General features: G+C 37.9%; 2 protein-coding genes across 4 annotated transcripts in view; one reads left to right on the forward strand and one right to left on the reverse strand.

Moving 5' to 3' along the window:
* ZNF518A (zinc finger protein 518A) overlaps positions 1 to 26,595 on the forward strand; it is a 60,796-nt gene that overhangs the window by 28,861 nt on the left and 5,340 nt on the right. The window contains exons 5-6 of one of the 2 annotated variants that reach the window (XR_007132408.1): positions 10,367 to 10,453; positions 13,576 to 13,749. The gene's annotated coding sequence lies outside the window, so the exon portion shown is untranslated. Of the gene's footprint in view, positions 1 to 10,366; positions 10,454 to 13,575; positions 13,750 to 26,595 lie in introns of those variants that run through there. The other variant, XR_007132407.1, reaches the window with a different exon arrangement.
* BLNK (B cell linker) overlaps positions 11,851 to 26,595 on the reverse strand; it is an 85,874-nt gene continuing 71,129 nt past the window's right edge. Inside the window, exons 13-17 of one of the 2 annotated variants that reach the window (XM_047762154.1) lie at positions 26,230 to 26,261; positions 21,998 to 22,074; positions 21,090 to 21,173; positions 18,767 to 18,922; positions 11,851 to 12,253 (exon numbers count right to left, since the gene is read on the reverse strand). In XM_047762154.1, the coding sequence (XP_047618110.1) occupies positions 12,134 to 12,253; positions 18,767 to 18,922; positions 21,090 to 21,173; positions 21,998 to 22,074; positions 26,230 to 26,261 (469 nt within the window). In that variant the 3' untranslated portion in view covers positions 11,851 to 12,133. Of the gene's footprint in view, positions 12,254 to 17,168; positions 17,550 to 18,766; positions 18,923 to 21,089; positions 21,174 to 21,997; positions 22,075 to 26,229; positions 26,262 to 26,595 lie in introns of those variants that run through there. The other variant, XM_047762156.1, reaches the window with a different exon arrangement.

Below are 26,595 nucleotides of genomic sequence, written 5' to 3' on the forward strand. Positions count from 1 at the left end.
GTTTGCAGCACTATAAAAATACATTCCAGAATTATCATAACATTGAAAAAATATCTAATGTTGAGATAAACATGCCTTTTGCCTTAAGGTTTTAAAAGCTGTTTTAAAAAGCTTCATGCCCCAGATACTCTAGTTGGTACCTTTTATGAATTCTTTTTTTAAACTTAGGTAATTCTTAAGGAGGCAAGCCTGCTTGAAGCCTCTTTACTGCCAGAGCAGAAAATCCGAAAATAAAACCCTCTATCCTTTCCTTCTGGCCAAAACTGAGCTAAAGATGGCTTTCCAAGATATGTTCATTAGTTTGAGGTTCTTATTACAACTGGAAGAGTTAATTTTATCTTTGCAATCTAACTTCAAGTTGGTAATGTGTTTCCTATTTGTTTTTTTTCTGTATGTCCTATTTTTTTCTCCTATTTGTCTATCTCCATTGAAATGAGCCTTACTATTTGTCATTCACTTAAAATAATAGTTTAACTTTCAAAGAGTTTTCCTTATCTTACAAAGCATTCAACATGGATTGAAATGTATTAGTTTTTTTTTACATTAATTAATTAATTTATTTATTTTGTTTGTTTGTTTGTTTTTTGTCTTTTTGCCACTTCTTGGGCCGATCCCGCGGCATATGGGAGGTTCCCAGGCTAGGGGTCAAATCGGAGCTGTAACCACCAGCCTATGCCAGGGCCACAGCAACTCGGGATCTGAGCCGTGTCTGCGACCTACACCACAGCTCATGGCAACGCCAGATCGTTAACCCACTGAGCAAGGGCAGGGATCGAACCCGCAACCTCATGGTTCCTAGTCGGATTCGTTAACCACTGCGCCACGACAGGAACTCCCTGAAATGTATTAGTTTTTATGAAGAGTTTTGTTTTCATTAAGGGGTCAGCAAGATATTTCATCAAAGGATCAGACAAACAACTTAGGCTTTGTAGGCCATTTAGTCTTCGTCATAACTACTTAACTATGACTGTGGCAGAAGTGGCCAAAAACAACACATGAATGAGTAAGCCTATATTTTAATAAAACTTTGTTAAAAATTGTCAGTGGGCCAAATTTGGCCCACACCAAATGGTTTACTAACTCTTACTTTCTGTCAAAAATCTGACCTTAGATTGGGATTTTTGTTAACAACAGAAGTTTGGTGGGTTTTTTTTGTTGTTTGTTTGTAATAGACACCAGCTTTATAAAAGTTACAAGTATAAAAACTAAAATATGTGTGTGTATATATGTAGTCACCAATGTAGATGTATTTGTTTAAAAGTGAAATGAATGTAAACCTAATGAAAATAATTAATGGGTAAAGTATAGATAGGTCTTATGTGTGCTAAGGGTAATGCAGCTTATGGGGAGATTAAAGATGAGATCAATCAATTACTGTGAAAATTTATATCCAGATTAGATGAGAAGTCGATACTAGTTCTTCTAGTGATATGAAATCATTGGTGAGAAAAAGTAATAGCAGTTCTTTAAGGATGAGGATGGGGTTTTGGGAATGGAGGTGAGCCAAAACCAGAATATTGTATTAATTCCATGCTCACTACTGATTTTTTCTTTTTAGTAAGTGATTCCTTTTCACCAATGACATCCGCTTACTTAGAGTAATCCCACTTGTGTTGAGGTATTGGCTCTGTTCCTTGCCACAGCAATTTGTTATTAGAATCTTTGTTTTCAGCAAAGTGCCTTGGAGATCTCATCTGATGAAACTTGCTGGGGGATGTTAAGAGTGTGGCATTTGCAGAATTTCCCTATACTGGAGAGTTTAAATAGCTTAGTTGATTTTAGTGGTCATTGCAAGTCTCCCTTGAATTATTTTTTTGACTGTACCTCTTTCTAAATTGGCTTCTATTAAGTTTAATATAGCGTAAATTATGGCAGTGTAAACTTGAGAATGTAGGAAGAATGTTAATGTCAGTTTTGAAAATCATGATTTTAGTTGATAGAAGAATGTACTTACTAAGAAATATTCATTCCTAGTAGAGACATTCTTAGTATGTTAAGAGAAGAATTCTTCCTTAATACTTTTAGAGTCCTTCAACCAAAAATGAAGATCGTGTTTAGGTTGCAGCTCAAATTGCCTCTTTCAATTAAGTAGTGAAACATAGCTGCCTGCTGTCACTGGTTATTTCATAAGCTATTGCTAATGTAAAAGGGTAGAAAGGCAAAACGAAAACTTGAGAAGAGAGCAAAATACTATTTGCAAATGACTTCAATATTTGGAAAATCCAAAGAGGTACACTGAGAAATACTTAGCTTTCTGGACACTTAACAATAATCACTTGGGAAGCAATAAAGTAATAAAAATTGTGTGAAGCTGCCAAAAGAAAAACCACAAAACCTAACTGAGAGAATTACAGTGTTTCTGAGTGTAAGAGCAAATATACCCTTATTTGGTAGATCCCATTTTCCATGTCTGTGTCCTACAGAATGCTTATATTGAAAAGATGGTGGCAGCTGAGTAGTGGTGCCCAGTGCCTAACTCCCAATACCTGCAGTATAACGAGAATCAGGACAGGGAAGCTACAAAATAGTGCAGTCCACCTTTGCTACACATTTTTGTTGCAAGAGACCTTGCTGCTCTGGTTGGATTGACAGCTAAGTGGCAGCTTGCATCTCTCTTGGCTTTGTAAGGCAGAACTATTGTATGTTCAGTAGCTGGTGATCATTGGCACATCCTGTTCTCCCTGGTTCTGGGCTATAGAAGAACTGTACTGGGAGGTGGCAGCAGATTCTCCTGTCCCTTCCCCTAACCACCAACATAGCTATTCCACAGGGAGGATTCAGGGGGCATTCAATGAAGAGCCAGTTTGCCAACACTCCCCCACCCCACAACCAGCTCTGTAGCACAAAGGCACAGATACTCTGTTAAAGAGAGGTTTGGAGTGAACTTCAAAGACTTGCTAACATGCTGTCCTTTACAAGGGGCTGGACTTTATCTGGATCAGACAGGAGCAATTTATACCCTATAGTACTGTTGAAAACAATAGATCAGAGAGAGGAAAAAAAAGGTTGATAAAACCACAGTCATCCTTCGTGATCACAAAGAATGTGTGCATGCTCAAGGCTGCAGCCACATAGGAGCAACCCTGACTGAATGTAGGGCAAAACTTGTAAACTCCCTAAAGGATAAAAGCAGTCTCAAAGTCACACACAAATCCGAAGGTAAAGGATGTAAACATCACTGATTCACAGGGCTTAAGCACAACCTCTGATCAGTCAATTAGTGGCTGATCACTGAATGGTGCTGACTTGGAAGCGACCCGTAAGATGTCAGGCTTAAAAATGGGGAAACAAGTTGAGCAGTGACATCAGAGAAGGTATACTGTGAGGGGGAAATAAACTTGATAAATTAGTTCTGCCAAGTTACAAAAATCCATAGTTGGGGAGGAAATCCTACAATATGTTACCTAAAATGTCTGGTTTTCAACATAAGGTTATGAGACATTCCAAGCAACAGAGAAGTGTGACATTGAGAAAAAGGCAGCAGATACTGAGGGGTATCAGATACAGGATAAATGTTAATCAACTAAAGGAAACCAGATTTAAAGAATTAAAGTATACTGACAATGTCTTATCAAATGGAAAATATAAATAAGATTTGAAATTACAAAAAAAAAAACGGTGAAAATTCTTGGAAAGTGCAATAACCAAGGTGAAAATTTTACTAAAGAGGCTAAATGGTAGATTTGAACTGGCAGAAGAATCGGCAAACCTGAAGACAGATTGATAGAGATTGTGAAATCTGAAGCACAGACAGAAAAAAAATAAAGTCTTCCTCACACCACATACACAGAAATTAACTCAAGATGGATTATAAACCTACATATAAGCAAAAACTATAAAACTTGTAGAAGTAAATATTTAGACCATTGTTTAGGTAAAGCCCTAGATATGTTGCCAAAATCACAAATGAAAAATAAAAAAAGATGCATAGAATTTTTTTTAGAAGAGATTGTAAATTTGCTCTATTTCACCTGGTTTGGATTAACACCAATGTAATTTCAATAATAAAATATATAGCTTCATTTCTCCATCCCCATGTTGTTATTGTCCCAGATTATGTCTTTATAAATTGTGTGCCCATCAGTGCAGGTTTATAATGACTGCTTTATGCATTTGTCTTTTAAATTAGAAAGGGAAAATGACAAATATTTTTTGGTCTTTTATATTTACCTCTGCTGGTGTTTACATTTATCAGTTCTGTATTTCTTTGTGTCTAATTGAGTAGAATTACTTTTTAGTGTCCTTTAAATCTGAAGGACTTTTTTTGGTAGGTCAGGTCTGCTGGCAGTGTTTATCTGAATATGTTTTTAATTTTTTCTTCCTTTTTGAAGAATGGTTTTGCCGAAAATAGAATTCTTGATTGGCAGTCTTTTCTATGCAGAACTTTGCCTATGTCATTTCACTACCATCTGATTTCCATGGTTTCTGACAAGAAGTCAGTTGATAATTTTACTGAGGATCCTTTGCATATGATGAGTCATTTCTCTCTTGCCACTTTCAAGATTCTCTTCTTCGATAGTTTATGGTATGGCTGATATGCACATTTTTTGAAGTTCTTGATGCTTTGTGGGTTGGTAGACTATGCTTTGCATCAAATTTGGGAAGTTTTTGTTTATTATTTCTTCAAACATTCATTCTGATGCTTTCTTTTTCTTCTCTGCCGAGACTCACATATTTTATATGCTGTTATGCTTGATATTGTCCCACGGGTTTCTCAGGCTCTGTTCATTTCTCTTCACTTTTTTGTCTTTCTGTTCCGTAGTCTGGAAATATCAATTGACTTATCTTCTAAGCCAATGGATTCTTTCTTCTGCCCATTCAAATCAGTTGCTGAGCCCTTCTGGTGATTTTTTAAATTTACTTTTCAACTCTGTAATTTTAAGTTCTAGTATTAAAAGTTCTTTTCATAACTTCTGTTTATTTATAGTCTTTATTTGGTTGAGACAGCTTTTACTTTTCTTTCTTTCTTCCTTCCTTTCTTTCTTTTTTTTTTCCCTCTTTTTGGGCCACACCTGCAGTGTCTGGAGATTCCCAGGCTAGGGGTCAAATCAGGGCCACAGCTACTGGCCCATGCTACAGCCACAGCAATGCCAAATCTGAGCTGATTCCACAACCTACACCACAGCTCATGGCAACACTAGATTGTTAACCCACTGAACGAGGCCAGGGATGGAACCCACATCCTCATGGATACTAGTTGGATTTGTTTCCACTGAGCCTCAGGGAAACTCCTCTTTCATTCTTTAAATATTATTTTCTTCAGCTATTTGAACAGATTTAAAATAGCTAAGTTAAAATCTTGCTTTTTTTTTTTTTTTTTTTAATCTTTTTGCTATTTCTTTAGGCCGCTCCTGTGGCATATGGAGGTTCCCAGGCTAGGGGTCTAATCGGAGCTGTAGCTACCAACCTACGCCAGAGCCACAGCAACGCGGGATCCGAGCCGCGTCTGCAACCTACATCATAGCTCATGGCAACGCCGGATCGTTAACCCACTGAGCAAGGGCAGGGACCGAACCCGCAACCTCATGGTTCCTAGTCGGATTCGTTAACCACTGCGCCACGACGGGAACTCCAAATCTTGCTTTTTTTATGTGTATGTGGGCAATACTTTCCTCTTTCTTTGCAGGCCTTATAATTTTTTTGTTGTTGTGATCAGGACATTTAAAATATTGTGATGTGGCAACTCTAAAAATCAGACTCTTCACCTTCCCTCACCTACCCTCCAGGGTTTGTTGTCATTTCTGCTTGGTGTAGTTATTGTTTATTTAGTAACTTCTAAACTAATTTTGTAAAGTCTGTATTCCTTGTTTTGTGTGGCCACTAAAGTCTCTGTTATGTCAATGTAATGGTCAGCTGATGATTGGACAGAATTTTTTGAATACTTGGAATGAAAAAAAAATCTTTGCCAAGGGACTCTTTGTGTTTTTGTGGTAAACCTTCACTTAGGCAGTTTATAACTCTGCTTTACCCATCACTTCTTACTTCAGCAGAGGCTCCAGATCAGATATGAGAGCTCAGAGCTTTCTCAGGTCTTTCCTTAGGGTACACATAGCCCTAGGCATGTGTATGGCCTTTTAGATTCCCAGGAGCTTTATAAAGCTCTTATGGCTTTTATTTCTAGTTTTCACTCTGTTGCTTGCCTCAAATTTTATCTATCTTAGACAGCAGTGACTAAAACAGCTACTTGTCAATGTTTTCAGCATTGCCCCTAGGTAGTTGCTGTAGCTCTGGGTCAGCTTCATGTCAGGCAAAAGCCCAGTCTTATGGAAAGTCACCAGAGTGGTCAAAACAAATTACTTCTCTATGAATGAAGTCTGTTCTCTTCCCTCTGATATTAGGAATGGGGTTTTATTTTCAGGACTACTGCTAATGTCAAACTTAAAAGTGAAAGACTGACAACATTAAGATCAGGAACAAGAAAGATGTCCACTCTTACTGCTTCTATTAAACATCATATTGGTGGCAATTAGGCAAATAAAAGAAACAAAAGGCATCCAAATGGGAAAGGAATAATTTAAAATATCTTTTTTTTTTTTTTTCATTTTTGGCTGATAGGGAGTTCTGGGCCAGGATCAGATCCAGGCCGCAGTTGCCCTCAAAGCCACAGCTGCAGCAACACCAGATCCTTAACCCGCTGTGCTGAGCTGGGGATCAAACCGGTGACCCAGTGCTTCCAAGATGCCGCCAATCCCAGTGTGCTACAGCAGAAACACCTAAAATACCTCTTTTTAGATGATATGACCTTGTGTATGGAAAATCCTAAAGATTCTACTAAAAAATACTTCTTTTAGTTAATAAGTGAGATCAACAAGGGTGCAGAATATAAGATCAATAGAAAAATCACTCCTATCACTAAATTTAATTAGCAGCAAGCAATCTTAAAAGGAAATTAAGGGGGGAAGTTCCATTTCCAATGGGATCTAACGGAATAAAATCCTTAGGAATAAATTTGACCAAAGCAATGCAAGACTTACACCGAAACTACAATTCACTGTTGAAAGAAATTAAAGAGGACCTGAATAAATGTAGAGGCATCCCATGCTTGTGCATTAGTGCACTTAATATTGTTAAGATGGTAGTCCTTCCCAAATTGATTCATAGGTTTGTTGAAATCCCTGTCAAAATTTCAGCTGCCTTTTTGGAATTCCAGATTTTTTTTTTTTTTTTTTTTTACAAATTGACAACCTTGTTCTAAAAATTCATATGGAGATGCAAGATCCAAACTCATCAAAACTGTTTTGAAAAGAATAAAATTGGAAAACTCACAGTTCCCCATTTAGAAACCTACCACAAAGCCACTGTAATCAAAACAATGTAGTACTGATATAAGAATAGACATACAGATTGATGGAACAGAACTGAGAGTCCAGAAATAAACTGACATGTTTGATGATCAATTAGTTTACATGGAAAGAATAGTCTTTTAACATATGCTGCTAGGACAACTGGATAGCCACATGCAATAGAATGTTTTTGGATACCTTCCTCACACCAAGCATAAAAGATAACTCAGAATGGTTCGAAGACCTAAAAATCAGGTATAAAATGATAAAAATATTAGAAACAATAGATAAATTGGAATTCATCAAGATGAAAACATTTGTGTTTCAAAGAACTCAAGAAGTACAAAATGGGAGGAAATACTTTTAAATCATGTCTCTAACATGGGAATTGTATCCATAATACACAGAATGATTACAACTCTAATAAAAAGACAGCTCAATTAAAAAATGATCAAAGGATTTGGATAGACATTTTCCAAACAAGTTATACAAATAGCTGGTAACAACGTGAAAAAATGGTTAATACTTTTAGTCATTAGGGAAATACAAATCCATAGCATGATGGGATATTACCTCACACCCTTTAGAATGGGTATAATAAAAAAGACAGACAATAACAAGTGCTAGTGAGTATATCAAGAAACTGAAACTCGTACATTGTTGGTCAAAATGTAAAATGGCGTAGTCACTTTGGAAACAACTGGACTTTTCCTCACACTTAAATGTCTTTGCCGTATGACGGCAATTCCACTTCTAGGTATATATCCCAAAGAAATGAAAAACATAGATCCACTCAAAAACTTTGACAGTTGTTTATAGCAGTATTATCTTATAATAGCCAAAAAATGGACACAACTCAAATGTCCATCTATTGATGAATGAATAAACAAAATATGGTATATCTGTAATACATTATTCAGCAATGAAAAGAAATGAAGTACTGATACTCTAACAGATGAAGCTTGAAAACAGTATGCTAAGTGAAATAACTCAGTCACAAAGGACCACATATTGTATGATCTGGAATTCATATGAAATGTCAAGTATGCAAGTCTACAGAGACAAAACAGATTAGGGGTTGACTAGGATGGGAGTTGGTGGACAGTGAAGAGTCTGCTTATGGGTATAGAGTTTCTTTTTGAAGTGAGAATGTTCTAAAATTGTGAAGGTTGCCCGACTCTGAATATAGTAAAACCCACTGAGTTATACAGTTTTAAGTGAGTTCATTTTATATTATGTGAATTCTATCTCAATAATGCCATTAAACTTGTCAACGAGTAAAATTTGGTTAGCTATTAGAAGGGGGAATTGAATGTTAAGGAATACTGAAATGGCAAATAAAGAAATCAGCTCCTATTTTTAGGACCAAGAGAGAATAACCAAGGAAGAAACTAAGCACTTAGAATGGAGCTCACCAAGCCCTAGTCTGAGATTGAGGAGGCTGTAGCTGCCACAGGGGCATGCAGCCTGCTGATAGCAAAGAAAATTTTTAGAGTACAGACCTGAGCTGGTTTGTGGGAATAGTCAGTTCAGTGGCAGTGAAATTCATTAGAGGATGTTGGTCAGCTATAGCTGGTCTGCTATAAACAGACTGCTGAGAGTTAAAGAAATTTAGTGGAAGGTGCTGGCAGCTTTGAGCTGGTCCCCAGGTAGTTGTAGTCTGAGTGGGAGACAAACTCACTAGAGGACATGGTCAAGCTGGAGCCTACTGGGTGGCTGAGAGAAATTCACTGTTGAGAACTGGTGAGCTAAAGCCCCTAAGCAGAATCTAGAGGGGGGTGAGGCTGCAGAAAAACTCAATTTAAGAAGCCACAGGCCAGAAGTGGTCTGCAAAAACTCACCGGCTAGGTGGCTGAGAAACTCACAGGACAGAGATTGTCACTGGGCTTCCCTAATCCACTAATGGGGAAAAAACTCACTGGAACCAGAAAGGGATATATAAATATAATGTACATACATATAACAACACCCCTATTGGCACACATTCTGTCTCAATGGATGCCATGTTCTGCTAGCCTTATCTATGGATCTGTGAATCGAAGCTCCCTGATTGGTATCTTGATCTTGCCAATTGTTACGGTAATTGATCCCCTCCCCCTCCAGCTTCTGATATTCAAGTGCTGAGAGCAGTGTCTCAGCATCTAGACCATGAACGCTAGCTGCCATTAGCCCTGGCCAGCAGAACCAGTCTACCAGTGAACTTAGTGATGTTTTCTCCTTTCTTACCAGTGTATTTCTCATGGCTTTGGTGATCACACTTGTCCTTTGGAACATGATTCTCTAGTGAGTCGTCTGCTCTCATGTAATATATCCACTCCAGCATACTTACTTCCCTGAGCCTTTTGAGCCTCTCCTCCACTGTCTGCCATGGCAGTTCAGGCATTTCAGCCTTAATCGGTGAAGAGCATCATTTTTTCTAGACTTCCAGGAGCCACCTAATGAGTTTGCTTCATTTTGTAGGGTCCTTACCAGAGTGTTAAATCATGTATCCTGAGACATGCCCTTAAGTTAATAAATTATTCCTTATCCAGTCTTATATTTTGGCTCCTTTGCTCAAGTATTCTCCAAATATAGTTCCATGGTACTCCCTTAGCTCCTGCTGGTACATGGTGCTTAATTCTTCAATCTCTTTCAGGATGTATTCTTTTTCTCACTCAGCAGGCCTAGCACATCCATAGCTGATTCATGATGCAATTTAGCTTTAGTTGTTGGCCTACCATCTAGGACAGGAAGTTGGGGCATATCCTGAGGGGTATTTCTGTTGCCTTGCAGGAAAGCGGCCTCTACAATGTGTTCCCACATAGGCAGAATGCTTGTTCTTAATGAGAGGGCAGCTAATTCTATAGATTCTGTGGGTTCAGAGGAATCTGGGGAGCCAAATAATTGGTGGCATTCACCATCGATGTTTTTACCGTCATTCATCACCAGATGTTCTGACCCCAACTGTCAGGGTCCCAGGTTTTCTGAACTAGAATTCTGCCCTTGGTATAACAGACTTGTCTTTGTTTAGCATTAAATTATCTTTGCAGCATAGTACTCTATTAAATCCTGGGTTTGGTATTTTTTCTTCTCTCCCATTACAGGAGATTAGCAATTGGGTCACTACTTTGGACCAGGGATGGTTCATGCCTCAAATACCCCCAAGATGGAGTCTTTCTTGTCTCTGGACGGTGAGTAATCTGGTTCAAAGACCTCATCTTACAGCCTGCTTTTTTGAACTATTAGTGGTACTAAATCCATCATTTGGGTTTTCTGGGGAAAAGATGCTGAGATGGAATTTGGAGTGCAAGAGGCTTATTGGACAGTAATGCCTGGGAAAGATTAAAGGGGAGGGAACAAGATTGAGAAGGAAAACCTTTCCCACCATAATGCAGATCTGATTCTGGTGAAAGAAAAGGATTTCAAGGTGGAAACAGGATTGGGTACAGAAAGCTTCAGATTGCCACATATCACTGTTAAGTCTGACAACCCAATGCATACTTTAGATCAAAGATTGTCTATTAGAGGAGTTCCATGCTGGGCAAAATTGTCCAGACTGAGGGCTGCTTAGGAAGAGCATAGACTTGGCTCAAAACCCAAGGCAGATTCTGAGGGCACTAACAGCTAAAGGCTGTCAGATAATTGCATTCCTACAGCTGAATGCCAATATTTTTCCTAATGGGAGATTCTAACAGTGCACCTCCATGGCTTCCACATGATGGGGCAATATCAACTAGTGGGACATTCATGTAATTGGAGTCCCAGAAGGGGAGGAGAAGAAGAAGAGAAAAAAAATTTGAAAAAAAAGTAATGATTGAAATTTTTTTTGCTGAATTTGAAAACTATAAATCCAAAGATCCAAGAAGGAAGCTCAAGCAGGAAAAGCACAAAGAAAACCACACCAAGGGACATTATAATCACATTCTTATAACCACAAGTGATAAAGAGAAAAATTTTACAGTAGCCAGAGGAAAAAAAAGTATACATTATATACTGAGAATCAAAGATAAGAACTACCACAGATTTGCCATCAGAAACACTACAAGCCAGAAGAGTGGAATATCTTCAAGGTACTGAAGTCATCCCAGAATTCCTGAGAGTTTCATCAATGTCCACTCTGCTGCCTTGTTCTGTGGGATGTTTCCCTGGGCTTTTAGTCTGCTTTTGTTCTCATCCCACTCTAAGCATCATATCATGTTTAGAGTCCATTTAATAGACATGCAGCTCAAAGAGATTATAATTATATTTAATAAGCAAGGCTAACAACATAAATCATGGGTAAGAACTTCTAGAAAGTTCATATCTATAAACATCTCCCATGGTTGAGAATACTTACAAAAAGAACCATTATATCCCCCTTATCTGTACTTATAAATATCATACATTACCTGCATTTTATTTTCTACATGTTAAAATTTTAACCAAAACTTAACTGTCAAGCATTCACAGCAGAAGTCCTTGTTACGTTAGTGCACCAGGATCATTGTGGTGGCCTAAATTTCTAGCAGCTTTGTTTTATCCAAGAGTATCGTTTTTCTTATTTTGAAAGTAGAGTGTTATTTTCTTACATGACTGAAAATACGTTACACTTGTTTCTTTTAAATAGAGACATTTATTTGGAGAATGTTAGTAGCATGATAACTCAGCCTCACCAGATATTACAGTTCATCAGATCAGTCAGTAGACAAGTCCATGTGAGGTTCTTATATGGAAATTCATGATCAACTCAACAGCTTCCTCATCTTCTGTTTTATTACTGGACGAGCAGTAATCCAAAATATGAAGTTTTTGGACTTTTTCCTCGAAAGTAGAAATAGGGAAAGTGTCTGATGCAATGATGTTGACTTCCTTTTTTTTTAATCCTTTTTAATTTATGAAACTTTAACTGCATATTTCAGTCTTGTGGAATCTTTTGTGTTATTCTGACTGTCAATAAGAACCAGGGGACTGTGTTGATGATTCTTGATGATTTCAGCAACACTTCCAAAGTACTAGAGCAAGAAAATAGATGAATTATACATTGGCATTTATATTAACCATCAGCTTCATTTTTCCCATATTCTCCCACTCTTCTCAGGTTAGTCAAAGTTCTAGGTCCCAGCTGACATTCTCTCCAAGGTCTAATTTATTTGAATGGCAGACCCTGGCCATTCAATAAGACTAGAAACAGAACTGACATCCTCAATTTGTATAACTAGTTAGGGAGAAATTAGTTCATTAAATGAATCAATGTTTGAATATTTTGTTTTTTACTTAGTGTCCAGTCTAAAACTGTCGGTGAATTTCTTTGCATTCTCTATAGACATTTTATGTTTATAAATCATAGATTATCTGTTTTGCTGCATATCTTAGATACAAGGACTGATGTAATAAATTCACCTTAGAGTTCAGTGTCAAGAGAGTTATTTCCCAGATTTTTTGAATAAATAAGGAAAACTTTATAAACCCTCATATTTTGATTTTTGCCTTATTTCCCAGTAAGATTAGAGCTAAATCACTGCCTAATTAATAATGGAATTTCATGCTAGGGTCTTACTACACATATTTGTTTTTCTATATGTTAACTCCTATTATCTATGGATTTTAATTTAAGGTTATCACATTTTTTTCTGAAAAATGATCAATGTTTTAAACGAAAAGTTAAACTAAATGTAACACAGACCATGAAATGAAATGCATTGATTTTACAAATGTGCTGCAAGCTCACTATCATCAAATAAATGCATTTAGAGTTATTTTTTAAAAAGTGGTCATTGCTGTGCATCAGTGTCATATAATTTAGCAATTATCACCAACTAAATTTATTTTAATTTTTCATAAAAATATAAATATCCATAATAAAAATGTTTAAATGTCTTAATAGTTAATCACTTAGTTACTTTTTCAATCCGAACACAAATACTGACAAAAAGACCTCAAAATATCCACATGGTTGACATAATATAATCAAAGTTTTCATTTTCTGTTTTTGTTTTTTGTCTTTTGTCTCTTTAGGGCTGCACCTGTGGCATATGGAGTTTTCCAGGCTAGGGGTCGAATTGGAGCTGTAGCCACTGGCCTATACCACAGCCATAGCAATGCGGGATCTGAGCTGCATCTGTGACCTACATCACAGCTCATGGCAATGTCATATCCTTAACCCACCGAGCAAGGCCAGGGATCAAACCCGCATCCTCATAGATACTAGTCAGGTTTATTAACCACTGAGCCATGATGGGAACTCCCCAAAGTTTTCATTTTCAATTCAGATGTTCAGTATATGGAAGAAATAATCTTTTTAGAAAATTTTTATTCTTTTTTTTTTTTTTTCCAGCTGCACCCATGGCATGCAGAATTTCCTGGGCCAGGGATCAAACCTGCACCACAGCAACAACCCAAGCTTCTACAGTGACAATGCTGGATACTTAACCCCCTGCATCATGAGAGGACACCAGAAGTAGTCTTTTTTTAAAAAAAATTTTTATGGCCACACCCACAGCATATGGAAGTTCCTGGGCTAGGGGTTGAATTGAAGCTGCAGCGGCAGGCCTACACCATAGCCAGAAGAACACTGGATCCAAGTTGCACCTGTGACCTACACCGTAGCTTGCAGCAGTGCTGGATCCTCAACTCACTGAGTGAGGCCAAGGATCAAACCTGAATCCTCATGGATGCTGTGTCAGGTTCTTAACCTACTGAGCCACAATAGGAACTCCCAGAAACAGTCTTTTTATTATCTATAATTTAAGAATTTTATTTATATATATATTTATTTATTTATTTTGTCTTTTTGCCTTTTCTTGAGCCGCTCCCATGGTGTATGGAGGTTCCCAGCATATAGAGGTTCACTGGCCTACTCCAGAGCCACTGCAACGCGGGATCCGAGCCACGTCTGCAACCTACACCACAGCTCACAGCAATGCCAGATCCTTAACCCACTGAGCAAGGCCAGGGACCGAACCCGCAACCTCATGGTTCCTAGTCAGATTCGTTAACCACTGTGCCATGATGGGAACTCCATATAATTTAAGTAAGAATTTTAAAGGACTCTGTCAGTACTTCCAGATGCAATTATAATAATATATATTTATTTATCCAAAGGCTGTATGTTTGGAGAGTTAGGGTCAAGCTCTAATCTATTAATTCTGTGGTAGAAATGAAGATTCTTTAGGCCAAGAAGAATCACTGTTTACCAGAGTTTCCTCAGAGGACAAGGGCCTAAGAGCCCCGCTGAGACCTCAAAATTTATCTGAGAGAATTTCAGGACTGCTAAAGAGGACAGCTCCCTCATCCACCCTTAATCCTTTTATAGAAGTACTGTACCCCAGTGGAGGCTTTAGAATGAAACTATCCATCCAGAGTCACTCTGTTCTACTAGGATCACCACCATCTCCTACCACTGATTATTGTTTAGGAGCATATTTTTTAAAAAATTTGTCAGATAAATGTTTCAGTGAGAATGAAGGTTTTTGTGGCTAGGGAGAAGCAGACAGTTCTGTTAAAGTTTAGCCGGTATTAAATGATAATGCATTCTGTATTTTAAACCCAAGCTTGGTCTTAATCAGTGTTTTGTGTTTTCAGAATCAAGAGTTTTGCGTTTTCTAACTATCTGAGACTTTGTTAAAAGCAAAATAAAACTTCAAACTATAAAACACCTAGAAGAAAACACAGGGGAAAAGCTTATGGGATTGTATTTGGCAATGATTTCTTGGATGTGACACCAAAAAGCACGAGCAACAAAATGAAAAAAAAAGTAGATAAATAGGACTACATGAAAATTAAAAACTTCTGCAAAAATGCAACCTATGGAATGGGAGAAAATATTTGCAAATTATATATATGATAAGGAGTTAATATCTGGAATATATAAACAACTCATAATTTTGTAGTATAGTTTGAAGCCAGAGAGTATGATACCTCCAGATTTATTCTCCTTTCTCAAGATTGCTTTGGCTATTTGGCGTCTTTTGTGGTTCCATATAGATTTTAGGATTATGTGTTCTAGTTCTATGAAAAATGCATTGGCTATTTTGATGGAGATTGCAGTGAATCTGTAGATTGCTTTGGGTAGTGTGAACATATTAACACTATTAATTCTTCCAATCCATGAGCATGATATAGCTTTCCATTTATTTGTGTCATCTTCAATTTCTTTCATCAGTGTCTTAAAGTTTTCAGAGTACAGGTCTTTTTTCTCCTTGGGTAGATTTATTCCTAGGTATTTTATTTTTTGATGCAATTGTAAATGGAATTGTCTTCTTAATTTCTCATCCTGATAGTTTGTGATTAGTATATAGAAATGCAACATGTTTTTATCTATCTATTTGTATCTTGCTACAAATTTATTAGTTCTAACAGATTTTTGGTGGGGTCTTTAGGGCTTTCTATATGTAGTATCATGTGATCTACAAATAGTGACAGTTCTACTTTTTTTTTTATTTTTTCTTTTTACAGCCGCACCTGTGGCATATGGAAGTTCCCAGGCTAGGGGTCAAATCAGAGCTGCAGCTGCCAGCCTTAGCCATAGCTACAGCAATGTGGGATCCTTAACCCACTGAGTGAGGCCAGGGATCAAATGTGCATCCTCATGGACACTATGCTGGGTTCTTTAACCTGCTGAGCCACAATGGGAACTCCAACAGTTTTACTTCTTTCCTTCCAATATGGATGCCTTTTATTTCACCTTCTTGTCTGATTGCTGTGGCTGAGACTTCCACTACTATGATGTGTAAAAGTGGGTATCCTTGTCTTGTTCCTAATATTAGAGGAAAAGATTTCAGATTTTCACTGTTAAGTATTTCAAACCATACTACAAAGCCATAGTAATCCTGTACGGTTCTAGAACAAAGACAGACATACAGATCAATGGAACAGTATAGACAGCCCGGAAATACACCAACACTTATATGGTCAATTAATCTACAATAAAAAAGCAAGAATATACAAAGGGGAAAAGACAGTCTCTTTGATAAATGGTATTGGAAAAACTGGACAGATTCTTGTAAAAGAATAAAACTAGACCATTTGCTTATACCACATACAAAGAAATAAACTTAAAATGAACTAAAGTCTTAAATGTAAAGACCTGAAACCATAAAACTCAGATGAAAACATAGGCAGCACACTTTTTGACATTGTTCTTAACAATTTTTTTTATATATATATCTTCAGGCAAGGGCAACAGAAGCAAAAATTAAACAACTGGGATTATATGAAACTAAAAAGCTTTTGCTTAGTGAAGGAAACCATCAACAAAACAAAAAGGCAGCCTACTGAATGGGAGAAGATACTTGCATATAGTATGTCTGATAAGGGGATAATATCCAAAATATATATAGAAGTCATTCAACTCAGTATCAAATAAACAATCTTATTTAAAAATGAGCAGAAGAGGAGTTCCTTTTGTGGCTCAGAGTTCCTGTTGTGGCTCAGTGGTAATGAACCTGACTAGTATCCATGAGGATGCAGGTTCTATCCCTGGTCCCAGTGAGTGGGTTAAGGATCTGGTGTTGCCGTGAGCTGTGGTGTAGGTCACAGACACCACTTGGGTCCTGCATTACTGTGGCTGTGGTGTTGGCTTGTAGCTGCAGCTCTGCTTCTAACCCTAGCCTGGGACCTTCCATCTGCTATGGGTGTGGCCCTAAAAAGACCGAAAAAAAAAAAAAAAAAAAAAGCAGAGGACCCAAGTAGGCATTTTTCTAAAGAAGACATGCAGATGGCCAATAGACACATGAAATGATTCTCAACATCACTAATCATTAGGAAAATGCAAATCAAAATCACAATGAGATTTAAAAAAAAAAAAAATCTTGTTAGGGCCGCACCCACAGCATATGGAAGGGGTCGAATTGGAGCTACAGCTATTGACCTACACCACAGCTCATGGCAAGGCCAGATCCTTAACCCAGTGAGGGAGGCCAGGGATGGAAACCATGACCTCATGGATAGTAGTCGGGTTTGTTACCGCTGAGCCATGAGGGGAACTCCCCACAATTAGGTATTATATCACACCTTCTGAATGGCTATTTCAAAAAGGCAAGAGACAACATGTTGGTAAGATGTGAAGAAAAGGGAACTCTTGTTTACTATTAGTGGGAATGTAAATTGGTGCAGCCACTATGGGAAACATTTTGGAGCTCCTCAAAAAATTAAAGATAGAGCTACCTTATGACCCAGACATCCCACATCTGGAATATATCCAAAAGAATTGAAAGCAGAGTATCAAAGAGATATTTGGTCAATTAACAAATCATTCATTTAATAAATACTTATCAAGCATCTTCGGAGGCCAGCCATTGTGCTGTGTTTCTGGAAATACAGAGATGAACAAGACATAGTCTACTCCCTGGCCTCATCTAATGGAGAAGACAGACACTTTACCAATTATGAGGCTTTGTAACAATTCAGACACTTTCTAACAAGCTCTGGATTTGGAATAGGTGTAGTTCTTTCTGAAGGAGTACTGAAAATAGCTATTAACACAAACTTTTAAAATTCTATTTTCATGGCTCAGATTGATCTTTTCCACTTTTTGCCCTCTCATGTCCTACAACTTTCATTCTACTGATTCACATTAAATAAATCATCTAAGACTGTGACATGGAGTTCCCATCGTGGCTCAGTGGTTAACAAATCTGACTAGGAACCATGAGGTTGTGGGTTCTATCCCTGGTCTTGCTCAGTGGGTTAAGGATCCGACGTTGCTGTGAGCTGTGGTGTAGGTTGCAGATGTGGCTTGGATCCCACGTTGCTGTGGCTCTGGTGTAGGCTGGCAGCTACAGCTCTGATTAGACCCCTAGCCTGGGAACCTCCATATGCCGCAGGTGCAGCCCTGGAAAAAAAAAACAAAACAAAAAGACTGTGGCAAGTGTCATTCCTTTTCTGACCATTTATAGATTATTATTCTAGCTCATATTTCAGGGCTCACGTATAGGAACAAGCTGGTGGAACAGAGATATGATAAGCATTGAAGTTGACCCAGATTAAAGTGGAATTGATATTGATGTATGTTAGTAGTCAAGAGCATATAATGCTTTCTTTTTTCTTGCTGCAGGCCCCAAAGTTCATTCTGATCCAAGGGCTACAATCTAATGTTTCAACTCTAGTTTCTGTATTTCTTCCGGATTCTTCCCTGGTCATTCACCTTGGTACTTGAGTTAGGATCTTAGTTCTTGACTTAGGAGCTTTGGGCACTGACCTTGATTTTTATAACATCAATTCCATTTGACATTTAAACCTTGATTTCCATGTCCCTCCTAAAGTACTGAATCAGATGGACCTCAATAAGTAACAGGATAGAAGGAGTAAGGTACAGTTTTACATCATACCAGCCTTTCCTCCTTCCTGTTCTCTCATAGATATACTGCCCATATGTAGTATTTTATCTTGTACTCTATTTATGATAAGTGTGCACACCTTGGACCAGGTACTCTTGTATCCTTTCTTCTCGTCTCTAGCACCCAATACAATATGGCATTGTGCTCAAAACAGAGTTATAGAGTTGGATTAGAAGAGAAATTACTGACCTCTTCACCGTTTTTCTTTCTGCCCAAAGCATACTGTTTTGTTGCTTCAATAAATCTCACAGGGATATTATATACTCGCTTATTAAAAAATACAACTAGTGTATATGGCTGTTTGGAATCATGGCCAGAGCTTTTCCGAATAAGAAATGATCCATCCTGTTTATTAAAAGAAAGAATAATTATGATTAGTGTTTCTTGTATTTCCATAGGTTAGAAATCAGTTGATGAAAGATACCTATATTACATTCAAAAGGTAATTATTTAGCTATATGATTTTTATTATTGATTAGAACTTTTTTATTATTCTCTAAGAAAATACTTCAGTAAAATATATATAGAAAATTCTGAATAAGGTCAATGCTAGCTTTTTGATGCACTAAGTAAGACATTTTGTTTTTAGGATCTAGAAATGTGTGAAGGGACATATTAAGATCAAACCTAAAGGGCACTGTTGAACTAGGAACCATGTTCACATGTTGCCTATGTCTGAAAAAAAAACCTATCAAACCATTTCCATTCAAAAGTACTATAAGAAGAAAGCAGACATTGGGAATCCAAACATTTCAGCTGATAAAAATTTTCTCTCCGGAGTTCCCATCATGGCTCTGTGGTTAACAAATCCGACTAGGAACCATGAGGTTGCAGGTTCAATCCTTGGCCTTGCTCAGTGGGTTAAGGATCCTGCATTGCTGTGGCTCTGGTGTAGGCCGGCAGCTACAGCTCTGATTATACCCCTAGCCTGGGAACCTCCATGTGCCGTGGGAGTGGCCCAAGAAAATGGCAAAAAGACCCCCCAAAAAAAAAAATTCTCTCCAAAAACTTATGTTGAAGTAGGAAAAAAAAATTCCAAAATTAACTAAATATCTTATAAATATTCTAGAATCATAAATTCAAAAATTATGAACAAAAATGGACAAAAACAGGAGGAAATAACGCAATAAGTGTTGATCACACCATGGGAAGGAAATTGAAGAGGAAGACAAACCTATCTCAGAAATGAAGAAAGAATTACAGGATGCCCAAGGGACAATAGCCTTAAATGAAGACTTAATAAATGACTGAAGGAAGGCATTGAAACAACCAAGAAAGAGAAAAAGTTTTTTGGTTTTTGTTTTTAAGTACAGTAGGGTCAGTGTGGTAGTGTGGTTGGATTGAAAGAAAGACCAAAAAAAAAAAAAGTGTAAAATGTATGTAATTTGAATCCTTAAATAATAAAACAGAAATACTCTTTAAGATTCCAATTTAAGAAAATGTTTTAGGAATAAGAGAAAACTTAGATCTGCATATTGAAAGGGTTTCCATTTACCTGGAAACATTGACCTGGTAAATTTATTCAGAGACCTAATCTGGTAAAAACGATAGACTTTAAAAAGAAAAAAATCTGCAGAGCCTTCCAATTAAAGTATCAACTTATGAATAAGGGAAAGAACATTAGCATCACAGTTCTCAAAAGCATTGTATGGAACAAGGCCATCCAGTGTGAAACAACACTTTTAAAAACTTAAGCCAAGGATTTTATATCCAGCCGAGATTTCCTCCACGTATCAAGCTATGAAAAACAGTTTTGAATGTGCAAGAAGAACTCAGGGAATAAATGGGAAGATAAAGGAGAAAGAACAATGACACTTTAATCTTGGATTGTGAAGCACCATCCTTCCTGAGCATCTACTTTGGTAAGTTTCACCAAACAAAAAGAGATAAGTGAGGAAGCCAGCAACAGGACTGATGGAAAGCACTTAATATATTTCATTGCAGAGCTTGGACTAAAACAGGGGTGGCAGAAAACAGTATATTCTGACAAGGCAGGGTGCCAGTGGAAAAAAAAAATGGGAGGATAAAAGAGAAAGAGAAAGAAAAATGGCACTTTAATCTTGAATTGTGTAAACTGTTCCTAGTGTTCCTATATGATTAGCTTAGACTCTCCCAACAATTTACTTCCAAGTACTTTTTGCCATCTTGATCCCAATCTTTTATCCCAAGCATTGATCCAAAATAGCCTGTTACTTCTCACTTCTGGATAGATCTCATGTAGCACCAAGCCTTACAGAAGTCTCTCCCAAAGCCTTCTTCTCTTCCACTATTTGGAGAACAGTGGAGACTATGGAACCATGTAATGAAAGTACAAACAGCAGTAAGAGAGGAACAAAGAAAGAGGGAGGTGCTTGAAAGAGAAGAGGGGATAGCAGTTCCTCTTGAGTAATAAGTAAAGAAAAAAGATCCCTGCGTCCATAATTGTTGCAATTATTTAATTAGCATATTATTGGGATGACAGCTGTGCCTATATAAGCTGAGGGCAGAATATGAGATTTTAAAATGGTCAGACCTTGTTTGATTTGTATAAAGCCTCTTCAGCTGACTTCCGATCGCAGGCACCGGCATACCATGGTTTACAGTGAACATCAGCTTCCTGTGAAATAGAGGGCATTGTTAAGCATAAGATGGTCCTTTGGTGACACTGAGCATTAGAAATGAAGTCCCATTTTACATTATCAAAAAGGCCTAACTACATTTGGGCCAGTAATCTGAAAATGAGTTTTATGCTTTTTTGATCAACCAAGAAGATTATGTAATTGACTTTTCCCCCATTTGGCCTTAGGGGCTAGACTTAGTACTTGAACATAAGAACTAAATCCTGCTAGATTCCTAAACCATTTATTCCTTTCTCCTAAATAAGTTATAATCTCCCTTTCTATTGTGATCTTATTGTTGCTTCTTTATGGAGTGTTTTATAATTTCCAAAATGTTTTTACAAATACTGTCTTATTTGATTCTTGTAACTACTTTGAAGGCAAGATGAATACATGCTATCATCCCTATTTTACTTTTGAGAAAGCTTAGACCTGTCCAAGGGCACACAGAGTCTTTTCTCTGTCTTTTTTTAAACTGTGCTGTTTTATGTGTTTTAATATCACATGCCTCCACAGATCTATTCTAAGAAAATTACATAGTTTAAATAGAATCTATGTGAGAGGAAGAACAATAAAACTACACACTTCTTTGCTAGCTTTGAAGAAACACCAGTTGTTATTTAGGGCATCCAGAATACAAATTGGCATAAATGGAGCAAGGTTTTAACAATTGGGAGAAAAATGTGTTCTGTATCCATCAGCAAATGACAACTCACAAATTGACTTAAAACAGAATTTGTTCCTAAGCTTCAACTCCAAAAACTCTCTTATAAGAAGAAATGCTTTTCTGCAGTTTATTGATAACAATGAGTTCACTTCATACCTGTTCTGATAAATTGGAATTAGATGGAAAGCTAGGTAATGGGCCATCCACGGTTGGGCTTCCCCCTTCTGGAAATCCTGAAAGGGATGTGAAAAATCAGTGGATCCTATTATATTTTAAACAATTACTATGCCCATACTTCAACACTGTGCTGGGTGCTGCAAGCAACACACACACTGATAAAATCACACTTAAAAAAATCACACACACACACCAGAAAATCCTTAAGACCAATGGTCCTCAAAGTGTGGTCTGAGAAGCCTGGGAATGCCCAAGATTCTTTCAGAGGGGTTGCAAGTTCTTTTCTAAATACATCTCTGTGAAGCCCAATTTTTCTCATGTACTCCAACCAGTGGAACATATTGCAACAGATTGAATGTAGAAGCAGATATGAGAATTCAGCTGTCTCTCTTACTCCAGGCATTAAAGAGATTTTTAAAATGTAAAACAATGCCACTCTTCCTACTCAATTTTTTGTTTGGAAAATATTGTTATTTTTTCATAAAAATATGTTATTTATATAAACATATAATGAGTTTAATATTTTTGAAATGGATTGACGTATTTTAAACATGTTTTAATTAATACATTAAATATCATTAGGAAAAAAACACATAAACCAAAGTTCTTTGGGTATGCAATGATTTTAGGAGTGTTAGAATAGTCCCGGGATCAAAACAATTGAGAATTGCTGCATTAAGGATAAACTCCCTCAAGGGTTTTTGTTTTTATTTTTGTTTTTGTTTGCCTTTTTAGAGCTGCACCCATGGCATACGGAGGTTCCCAGACTAGGGGTCTAATCAGAGCTGCAGCTGCCGTCCTGCACCACAGCCACAGCAATGCAGGATCTGAGCCAAGTCTGTGACCTACATACACTACAGCTCACGGCAATTTTGGATCCTTAATCCATTGAGTGAGGCCAGAGATCGAACTTGCGTCCTCGTGGTTACTAGTCAGGTTTGTTACAGCTGAGCACAAGGGAAACTCCCTTCAAGGGGTTTTCATACTAAATGTGGAGACACATGAAGTGGAGTAATCATTTAGCTATGATCATTCCTTCATTATTTTGTTCCTCTCGGGGATGAAGACTTTGGGAATATATAGCAGTCAACAAAACAGCAAAATGCCCTTCCCTCCTGGAGCTTAAATTTTAATGCAGTGAGATAAGCAATAAAGACATGTTAATATATATATATATATATATATATATATATATATATATATATTAGAAACATGTTTATATATATATTTATATAGGAGTCATAAGTGCAATGAAGAAAAAGAGGCAGAGGGTCGGTGGCAAGTAGTATGTTTAAATAGGCTAGTCAGGATGGCTTTAAGGAGTTGACACTTGGGTAAGATCTTTAAGGTAGAGAGGGGGGAGCTATGTGGATATCTCAGGAAAGAATGTTCCAGGTACAGAGAAGAGTGAATTCAATGGCCAGGCACATTTGAGGAATAGAGAGGGGGCCAGTGTGCCTGGAGTGCAGTGAGCAAAGGGGAGATGAATAAGGGATGAAGTCAGACAGGAGGTAATGAAGGCACCAGGTTTGTTGGGCCCAGCGGACACTTAGGATGACTCAGCTTTAATGACCATGATATGGGAAGCTTTTCGGAGGATTTAAACAGAGAAGTAATGTGACCTGCCTATCTTAACGAGCTCACTCTGGCTCTAAGGCTGTTAATAGAAGGGGGCAAGGGCAGAGAGACCAGTTCAGTGTTGCAAGCCCAGGCAGAAGATGATAGTGGCTTGGAGTTGATGGTGACAATGGAAGCGGCAAGAGTGATTGGGTTCCAACTGTATTTTGAAGGAACAGCTGGAAGGTGTGTGAAGAAAGCAAGCAAGGAATCATGGGTGACTCTAAGGGTTTTGATCAGAGCAAGTAGAATCATCCTTTCTTAGGAGGGGAAATCTGCGGGAGTAACAGGCTTAGATGAACCAAGTGCTTCAGATGAAAGTGCCTTGGATGTTCCAAGGTGACAGCCACTGCTGTTAACAGGAGGGAGCAGCGAGAGCTTGGCGGTCCCAGCAAGCTTGTATATGAAGGAAGGATGTGTCCCAGCAATTGGGGACAGTATTTCTGGGTGGGAGCAGCAAAAGAGGGCAGGTGGTCAGGCTCTCCCAAGGCACATAGCACAAGGTGGTTAGTGGTTTCCACAGTTTATGCAGTTGGGAGAGGTCAAGACTGACAGTTTCTGATCCATGAGTATGTAACAGTCCTGTTTCTACATCTTAGCTCATTTTGTCCACACACACACACCTCTGCTTTTTATGGGGGCAGCCATTGGAGCCCATTTTACAGATGAGGTCTTCCCCAGCCACCGCAGCCCTCGCTGCCTCTATTCCCCTGTCCCACCCCCTGCCACCTTGCTTTATTTTTATTTTTTGTTTATTTATTTTTTTGTATTTTGTCTTTTTTTTTGCCTTTTGTCTTTTTTGTTGTTGTTGTTGTTGTTGCTATTTCTTGGGCCGCTCCCGTGGCATATGGAGGTTCCCAGGCTAGGGGTTGAATCGGAGCTGTAGCCACCAGCCTATGCCAGAGCCACAGCAACTCGGGATCCGAGCCGCGTCTGCAACCTACACCACAGCTCATGGCAACGCCGGATCGTCAACCCACTGAGCAAGGGCAGGGACCGAACCCGCAACCTCATGGTTCCTAGTCAGATTTGTTAACCACTGCGCCACGACGGAAACTCCCTGTCTTTTGTCTTTTTTAGGGCCACACCTGCAGCATGTGGAGGTTCCCAGGCTAGGGGTCTAATCGGAGCTGTTGCCACCAGCCTACACCACAGCCACAGCAATGCCAGATCTGAGCCACGTCTGTAGCCTACACCACAGCTCACAGCAACGCGGGATCCTTAACCCACTGAGCAAGGCCAGGGATGGATCCCACAACCTCATGGTTTCTGGTTAGATTTTTTTCCGCTGTGCCATGGCAGGAACTCCTTGCTTTATTATTATTATTATTTTTTATAGCACTGTAGCATTTACCTGATATTGTATGATTTACTTAGTTATTTTTCCTATCTCTTCCAGTGGAATAGAAGCTCCATAAGGGAAGGGACTCTGTTTCATTTGCTGCTGTACCCCTTGTGTCTAGAATAGTGACTGACACATGGGTACAGATGGTCGTTAAGTATTTGTTAACTGAAGGAATGACTTGGATTGTCATACAATAAAAGGTATAATAAAGCTTTATGTAATAAAAAAACTTTCTATAGCTACACCATTTCACTCTATTCAGAATTTTAGAAAATTTATATTTTGTTTCATTTATTTAATATGTATCAAAATTTCAATTAAGAGTTCCTGCTGTGGTGCAACGGGATTAGCTGTGTCACTGGAGCGCTGGGGCACAGGTTTGATCCCTGGCCCAACATAGTAGACTAAGAATCTGGTATTGCTGCACCTGTGGCATAGATCACAACCACAGCTCGAATCTGATCCCTGGCCCGGGAACTCCACATGCCATGGGGTGGCCAAAAAAGAAAAAAAAAAACAAAAAACTTCCGTTAAACCTAAGAAACAGATTTATGTTTATATAAACACACTTTTTTTTTGTATACAACGATTATTCTCTTTATTTAAATTTATCAAGTCTGGATTATTTTGGAATATTTTCCAAATTAGCATGTAAGGTAGAGTTTTGTTTTGTGTTTTCTTTTTTTCCCTACATTGAGTAGAAAGCAAATCAACATTTGGACAGTTATGTTCTGTGAACCTGACTTCATATCTTTTTAGAGTATTATTTGCCTTGGGAAAATTATCCAGAATTTGCCAGATCTTCTCTTCAGGATATCTTGGTAGATATGTTTTATGATTATTAAAATGTATTTTAGATTTAATTTAAATAACTATCATTTCTTGAACACCGTCTAGATAGCAAGTACAACATGTTCTTTGACTTTATCATCTTATCTTGAAAATAGTTGTATTGATTTTGGGGGGGAAATTAAATAAATAAAAGATGACTAGTATGACCAGTAAAATATTCAATCAGTACGAAAAAAGAAAAGAGTAAAAAATACCAAATCTATTTACTTTTCAAAACAGCTCTATGAAATAAATATTCTTGGCCCCACTTTACAGATGAGGAAGCAAACTAGAGAGGCTAGAAAGACCCTGCAGCTGAAAGAGGCAGTGCTACTCTGGAAACCTGAGTGGCTCAGACATGAAGATCCAGCCTTAGCCAATACCTGATAACTGTGCTCCATGCCTTCATTGTACTTACTTGGCAGAGGAATGGGTTTTTGATGGATTGGTCTGAAAGGAAGAATTTCAGATTAATTAAAGGGCAAAGCACAAGATATGTTTGACTTTTTGTTTGCATCAACATGAATGATTGATAAAATAAAGCTAGAAGAGGCACCAAAATCTTCAAGATAAGAAAAATTCTTTAGGTTTTTAAAAGGAGGAATCTTGTCCATTGTTAGATTTTAGTTAAATCCAATAATTAACCCCAATATTAGGTAAGCCTCTGTGATTCTAAGCAGGTCTTTTAAAGTCGTTACCCACTTAAACACTTTTAAAATTTAATTGTGAAGCAATGAAAAATCACATGTTTACCCAACACTACAAGTCAGTGTCCCTGTGCATT

Source organism: Phacochoerus africanus, chromosome 15 (genome assembly GCF_016906955.1).
Source record: "Phacochoerus africanus isolate WHEZ1 chromosome 15, ROS_Pafr_v1, whole genome shotgun sequence".
NCBI classification, from domain to species: Eukaryota; Metazoa; Chordata; class Mammalia; order Artiodactyla; family Suidae; genus Phacochoerus; species Phacochoerus africanus.